At 61.6% G+C, this 7,306-nt stretch overlaps 2 protein-coding genes across 2 annotated transcripts in view; one reads left to right on the top strand and one right to left on the bottom strand.

The window, feature by feature from the left end:
* Positions 1-287, top strand: part of Tmem132a (transmembrane protein 132A) — a gene marked incomplete at its 5' end in the record, with an annotated part of 6,308 nt that extends 6,021 nt beyond the window's left edge. The window contains 1 exon segment of the mRNA XM_033756586.1: positions 3-287. Coding sequence (XP_033612477.1) covers positions 3-118 — 116 coding nt within the window.
* Positions 288-309: 22 nt separating this feature from the next.
* Slc15a3 (solute carrier family 15 member 3) lies at positions 310-4,876 on the bottom strand. Its single transcript, XM_033756585.1, has 8 exons — positions 4,838-4,876; positions 4,493-4,782; positions 3,857-4,004; positions 3,247-3,357; positions 2,508-2,676; positions 1,397-1,555; positions 772-927; positions 310-487 (listed from the first exon to the last, which is right to left on the bottom strand). Exons 1-8 carry the CDS (start codon positions 4,874-4,876, stop codon positions 333-335), a joined length of 1,227 nt encoding a protein of 408 aa, XP_033612476.1. The 3' UTR covers positions 310-332.
* Positions 4,877-7,306: the final 2,430 nt, after the last annotated feature.

Raw genomic sequence — 7,306 nt, 5'->3', positions numbered from 1 at the left:
AGTGCAGTCCATCCTGGTGGCCGGCGAGGAGGACATCCGCTGGGTGTGCGAGGACATGGGCCTGAAAGACCCCGAGGAGCTGCGCAGTTACATGGAGCGCATCCGGGGCAGCTCCTGACCGTGCGGCCCCAGTGCTGCCTGCCTGGCCCTCTGGTCCTGTGGTGCTTGTCAACCCCAGTCCCCGCCTGGTCCCCGCCCCGCCCCTGTACAGACCTCGGTCCAGGAAAGTCCCCTATTTATGGGAACCGAGGCGTCCCCGTCGGGTACAGAATAAACTGGAAAGGTGCCACGCCGGGCCCTGCTGCTCTGTGTCCGGTGGGGCAGGGGCGAGCTCAACTCCTGTTGGTGCGTGGGCCACGCCGCGAGGCCGCCCCTTGCCGCGTCCTCTCATAGCGCCTCGCGATCCACACAAACAGCGCAGCAGTGAGGGCCTGGACACCGGCCAGCAGGAAGAAATAGAGGTCCATGCGGCAGTTGTCGCTGCTCTCTGCAGGAGAGGCTGCATTAGGGGGCTCAGGGGCTCCGGGAACCGAGGGGAACAGAGCCCTGTGAACAGCCCCGGGGTCTGTCCCCAAGGGCGCTGTTCACCTGGGGCTCAGCTCACTCCGGGGTTGAAGTGACACTTGGCCACAGTGGCCAGAGGTCCGTGCTCCCGATAGAGAGCTGAGGACCCTGAAGCCTGAGGCCCGAGGATGGTGCCGGCTTGGGGCCCCAGCCCAGTCCCATGTCCGGCCCGCTAGTTCCCCCTGCCCAGGACTCAGCTGTGCTCACCGAAGCCCCTGGGGCAGTACATCCAGCCCCCCGGCAGGGCCAGCAGGGCCACCAGGCTGGAACCCAGCAGGGAGCCCACGCCTGACAGGCAGAAGAAGATGCCCATGATGGCGCTCTGCATGGTGCGCGGCGCTGCCCCATAGGCAAACTCCAGGCCTGCGGAGAGAGGGGTCTCAGGGCTCGTGCCCCTCCCTGCACCTGCCCACACTCCTGCTTCCTGTTTCGGGGCTGGCACTGTTCCTGCCCTGCCCTCTGCGGGGCATTGCCACATCCGTGATTCCACCTCAGGCCAGACTCTGCCCTCCCAGGCCCTGCTGGGTTAGTCAGGGCTACTTATGTCCCCAGTGCGCAGCTCCAGCTCCCAGCTGTGGGGCACACAAGACCAAGCACTCCGACCTTGAGCTTGCGGTTGCTGGGGAATGCAAGGTGACCTTCGACCTCAGGCAGAGGGCACAGCAGTCACGGACACCAGATAGGGGCTCAACACAGGACATGTGCAGGGTGGGCGTGGGAGCCGTGGCCACCCAGGCCCTGCGTGCCTGTTGCAGTGGCCAGTGGAGCAGGTGCGCCTCGGTCCCCTGCTGACTGCCTCCCCGTGCATGGCGCAGAGCCGCGGGCCTCGTACCTGGGATGCTGGCAAAGATCTCACTGATCCCGATGAGCAGGTACTGGGGGGTCTGCCACCAGATGGAAAGTGGGGCGGCCCAGTGCAGGTCCTTCCCAATCACCTGGGGCACTGTCTCGTTGCGGTGGACATACCGTAAGCGCTCCATCTCCAGGACCCCTGTGGGGGAGCCGGGCAAAGAGCTCAGTGCTGCCCGTGTGGATTACACGGATCGGCGGTGCCAATAACCGGCACCTGGCCAGGTGGCTGGCCAGAAAGGGCCTGGAGGATGGCTCAGGATCTGGGCTCCAGCTCCTCCCTTTTTGCCCTGGTTGCCAGAACGAGGTTTCAGTGCTCTTTTTTGTTTTGTTTTGTTTTTTTGTTTTTTGAGACAGAGTCTCACTATGTAGTTGAGGCTGACCTGGAACTCATTATGTAGCCCAGGCTGGTCTCAAACTCACAGCAATCCTCCTGCCTCAGCCTCCTGAGTGCTGGGATTACAGGCGAACCACCATTTTATGTAGCCCAGGCTGGTCTCAAACTCACAGCAATCCTCCTGCCTCAGCCTCCTGAGTGCTGGGATTACAGGCGTGAACCACCATGCCTGGCTCAAGGCCTTGTCTTTTAGTCTGTGTCCAGGAGGGCAGAGCCTGGCCCACTCAGGGTCTGCGTAGACTGCTACCCCTCCCTTAAAGATGGACACAGAAGCCTGAAGCCAGCCTCAGGCTCAAAAAGCTACTAAGCAGAAAGGCTCAGGTCTGTATGCTGCCATGAATGCCTTTGTTCAGTTACATTTTTATTCATTTATTTTTGCAGCGCCGGGGACAGAACCCTGGGCCTTGCACACACTAGGCAGCTGCTCTGCCCCTTTCCTAAACAAGCAGCTTCCAATCCCTTGGATGCAGAAGTGGGAGAGGAGCCCAGGCACCTACAGCAACTCATTCCAGCACACGTGGGCGTGGGACACTCACGCCTGTCTCGGAGGGGCTCAGATCCCAAGCGAAAGTCCGTCCTCCTCCAGTTTCCCTGTTCTGCGAGCCCAGGCTCCCCCGGACAGTCCCCTTCGGCGTGGGCCAAGGCTGGCACTCATAGGTGGCGGTACGCTCCCTCCCTCCCAGGCCAGCCCACACACCTGCGGCAACCACAGAGGTGAGGCTGAAGAGCATGCCTAGGGCCATCTTCCGCAGGGCCGAGGGGAGCAGCCCGAAGCGCAGCAGCAGGGGGTCCAGCAGGCGGTCCTTCAGGGGGACCAGGATGAGCACAGCCACCACGTTGGCCAGCAGGAGCCAGGCTTCCGGGATCTGCGTGGGAGGAGCCAGGAGCAAGGCTGGGCCCTGGCATCTGACTCCAGGTGTCCCTGGGGACCCAGAGTCAGCCCCCCACTTTGGAACCCACACTCCTCAACTGCATGACCAGGGCATGGGATCAGACTGGGGTGCGGTCGGTGCTTCCTGCCTCTGTCAAGCGATAGTGGCCATTTGGGACATTGTAGGCTCAGCATGAATGCATTAGGAGTGATTAGTGACGTCTGCCATGGACATAGAAACAAACAGAGTGGCCCAAGTGTTATTTATCCGCCAGCTCTGAAGGGCTTCAGTTTTAGCAGAATGAAGTGTCAAGGAGCTGGTGTAGGACGTTCCGGCAGAAGGAAGAGATCTGGCCATCCATGGTCCCAAAGGCTGAGCAGGGCCCGTGTGGGCTCCGAGACGGGCTGCCCAGAGCCACGTGGCGCGGGGGGCTGTTGGGCCCTTGGGTGGCCAAGTGCCTCAGCAGGATGCCTGGGCTATGGTGCTGTGCTTTCCCTGCCTTCAGGGTGGGTCCCAAGCACCTCAGTCCGGGACGTGAGGGAGGGGCCCAGCAGCTGTGCTCACCCTGTAGCCGCTGCCCCAGGCCCTCAGGGCCATGGATGAGTTGGTGTGGCTGTCGGAGGAGATGCTGGGGATGTGGAGGTGCAGGCCCTGCAGAACATAGGTAGACTGCATCTGCAGAGAGGGAGAGAGGCTGGAGGGACAGGAGGGGAAGCCACCCTCCCAGGAGCCGGCACCAGGCCTCGGGGAGGCCCCTCCACTTCCTCCTCAGGGCTGGGGGCTATGATGTCTCAGGGCCATGCAGCTGGTGTGTCAGGCCAGGGAGGTGCACGTGGGGAGACATGACAGGCTGTGCTGTGCTGGGCGGGTCACAGAGAGGGGCCTGGGGCCCCCAGCAGGGGCCAGGCAGGGCACATTGCCCCGGGGCCACCACTTCCCAACCAGTAGGAAGCGTGTACCCCATGTCCCTGTGCTGTCTTGGGCTGGCCCCACATGCCCGGGCCTGTGTGCTGCATCGGGGCTCTAGGGAGAGCACTGGGCGACTGAGCCCCTGCCGTCCACGTGAGGAAACTGAGGCCCAGAGCAGGGGGAGTCTGGGGAGGAGCTGGGAGGGGCCTCTCCAGGGCTCCCCACTGCCAGGACACAGCAGCTGCTCCCTCTGCCCCCCGCTCACCTGGAAATACACCATCCAGTAAGGTACCAGGGTCACCATGACGGGCAGGATCTTCACCAGCACCTGGAAGTTGGCGACGTCCTCCTGTGGGGAAGGACCAGGCTGGGGAGCCCTCTGGTCAGGCAGCAGGTGAGCGCCTCGGGGGTCTCTGTGGGGCCACAGGGGCAGCAAGTGGCATCACCCCATCCCAGGGCTGCTGCTTTACCCCACTGTCCGTTGTCCCTAACTGGGACCCCTCCCGGGAGCACCAGTCCTCCGCCATCCCTGCCCCGCTGCCCGGAGTGGGGCCTGCCGGGAGGTGTGGTCACTGGGGTGTGACTGGAAGGGCTCCTCCCACCAGCACCTCCCTTCTCCTGTGCTTCCTGTTGCCAGGCTCTGAGCTATTTCTTCCTTGCCAGGCCCTTGTGCCAGGCCTCCCTGCCATGGAGCCAGCTGACCAAGGACTGAAACTCTACAAACTGTGAGCCTAAATAACCCCTCCTCCTTTGATCTGGGTCCCAGCAAGGAGGGAAGTCACTGAGACAGCTGTGGTCCCTCTGGGTCCTGGGGAAGTAAGACCCCAGCCACAGCGGCCAGCCAGGGTCCTGGACAGCGGCTCACAGAGCCAGGCACCCCGAGGCTTGGCAGCCCCCGCACCTGGCATAGCGTTGTTGCCACAGCTGGGGGCAGCAGCTGCGCAGCGCCAGTTTGAGCATGGAGGACACCTGGCTGCCCATGGGGGGCTTGGAGACGAAGGCTGGGGTGGTGAAGAGGAAGATGAAGAAGGCCAGGAACACACAGCCCAGGGTGATGCTATAGCCCAGCAGGAAGCTGACGTTCTGCTGGACGAAGGCCACCAGCAGCAGCGCGAACACGGCCCCCACGTTGATGCTCCAGTAGAACCAGTTGAAGAAGCGGCGTGTGGCATCGCGGCCGAGCTCTAGCACCTGCCAGCGTGGGCAGCGGTCAGGGGCTCTCCACCTGCCACACACCCCACCCCACACTTCCTGGGTCCATGATGGCAAAGCGGACACGCGACATGGACTTGGCCAGTGCGTGAGTGCAGGGGTGAACCTCGCTCAGTCACCTGAGGAGGAGCAGGACAGCCCGGCCCAGCTGTCTTCACACACCCGAGACGTGGATTGCTTTTTTACTGTCATCAAGGAGTGCACACAACAGATGTCCCCAAGGCCATTTTGTTCGCTTCTGGTTGACTTTCACTGAGCAGTCTGCACTGTACATTACTTTTATAATCAGGAGAGAGGCCATAATGGTCTCTGTTGTGTTCCACACGATTAACTGGGATGTGTGCGTGTTTCTGAGAGAGCAGCGATAGCGATCGCAGGGAATTTCCTCCACAAACAGCTGCACGCTGCCCCGTGCCCGCCTTAGTCATGGCGGCCAGATGAGGGTGGCGTAACCCAGGAGGGGAGGTGGCCCTGGCTGGCCCTGGCCCAGCAGCTGCTGCAGGCCCCTTGCCATGCCTGGACCAGGCTCCAGGCTCCAGCCCCACCCCAGGGGCCGCCTGTCAAGATGGATGAGTCTGCATGGCTGAAGCAGCCACCCCACAGCACCCTAAGCCTCGGGTCCATCCCCAGTCCCGTCCACTACTGTCTGCCATGGGGGCTGTGGCTCCGCTAGCTCGGGCTGCGCCAGCTTTATTTCCTATAATTTCATTAGAAAAAAGACAAGTATTTGACTCCCCGTCCAAATGTAAAATTATTATAATAATTATAATCATTATTGTTAGTATTATTATTTTGGTTCCAGGGATCACATCTGGGACCTTGCACTTGTGAGGCAGGCAGTAAAACCACTGAGCTAAATCCCCAGCCCCCAAATGTAAAATTATAACCCTTACAACATGCTTAAAACTGCATTTTCTTAGAGGCCTGGGGGGCCCTCGTGTGACAGGAGGGAGGGCTGTGTGTCTCTGGACTCTGAGGCAGAAACTGAGTCCTGTCAGGAGCAGCCACTCCCATTTACTAAGTGGGCACAGTGAACTACGGCAGGTGTGACCCAGGGCCGCCTGGGCAGCGCATTGGGACAGAAATGCGTCCCGAGGGTATGGATGCCCTCTCTGAAGGCAGCAAGTGCAAGGAACTTGCAGCTCCCGGGCTGAGCCTCTGCCAGGTGGTGCCGGCCCGTCCCACCCAGCCCCTGCCTCGGCCTCCCAGCGTCCTGGGGTTACAGGCTTGTACCACCCTCCTGCGGGTCTCATCTGTGCTCTACCCAGGGAACGGGAGAGGCACAGGGCTGTCCCTGTGGGGGCCCCGGAGGCTCTGGGGAGACCAGCTCTGCCCCCAGGGGAAGGAGAGGTGGGGGCACCGGAGGTCAAGGGGTAAAGGGCACAGCTTGAGGGCGGCCGGGTGGGTGGTATCAGGGGAAGCTGGGAGGCTCTGTGGGGCAAACGCAGGGTGGAGGGAGGGGAGCCTGGGCACTGTGTCCCCATCTTAGAAGACGCTGCTGGGGCCAAGTCACCTGGTGCCACGGGCGCCGCTGGATGCTAGGATCCCTGGAAAATGTCCCTTTCACGAGTGTGTGACAGGTGTTACGGCTGTGCCCAGATGTCCCCCTGAAACCTTACTTGTCCCAGGTGGCTTTTCAGAGGTGCCTGACTCTAGTGTGTGATGCTGGGGCACAGGAGTGTGATTATTAAACCACTGCACTGGTAGGTTTGGCACCACCCTGATCTGGGAGCCTGGATAAGATTCAGGGGCAGAAAGACACCATTATGGTCCTTGCTGTGTTTGCTTTCTTCTGCCTCCATGAACTGTGGCCCCTCTGCCAAGCGCCCAGCCTCGGAGCCGGCGATTATGGACTGAAACCTACAGGCCGTGAGCCAATAAACCTCTCCCCCTTTAACGCCAGGTGTTGTGCATTTTGTCTCAGCAACAAGAGCAAAGCAACTAAAAACATGCAATTAAAGAACGTTTGAAGGATGAGGAGAACAATCTGTCCAGCGCTCGACCACAGTGCCGCTGCAGTGACTCCCGTTGCTGCCCAACTTCCAGCCCGGTGCCCAGGCTGGTGTCAGCTGTGTCCTGCACGCCCAGGCCCGCAGTGTCGCTTTCCACTTCAGCCGACCTGCTCGCTACTGCGCAGGCCATGTAACTAGGCATGTGTTCACTCACTGAGCAAAAACTGGGTTCTGCCGGGGCCCGACTGTCCAAAGGGGACAAGGAGGCCGTGTCGGAGGTGGCCTAATGCCCCACTGCCCCTGGCTGGTGGGGCAGAGCTGGGATCTGGGCAGCCCACAGAGGCAGGGAGGGTGCAGGCTGGCTGGCTGGGCCCTGGCCCCAGCCTTGGGGACGTGTTGGGCTTGGGGGCGCTCCTAACCCTGCTCTCAGGTCGCCTCGATTCGCTGGTGAGCCTGGGGGACCTCAGGCTCCTCAGCGGTAAGTGGTGTCGCGCCATGAGAGCCACCATCCTGGAGGAGGCCGAGGCGCGGCCCCTGCAGTCCTGGCCCCG

The sequence above is a fragment of the Fukomys damarensis genome, unplaced genomic scaffold, assembly GCF_012274545.1.
Source record: "Fukomys damarensis isolate Sample0158 unplaced genomic scaffold, DMR_v1.0_HiC HiC_scaffold_27, whole genome shotgun sequence".
NCBI classification, from domain to species: domain Eukaryota; kingdom Metazoa; phylum Chordata; class Mammalia; order Rodentia; family Bathyergidae; genus Fukomys; species Fukomys damarensis.
The sequence above is the reverse complement of the archived record's forward strand: the minus strand, read 5'-3'. Positions and strand labels throughout refer to the sequence as shown.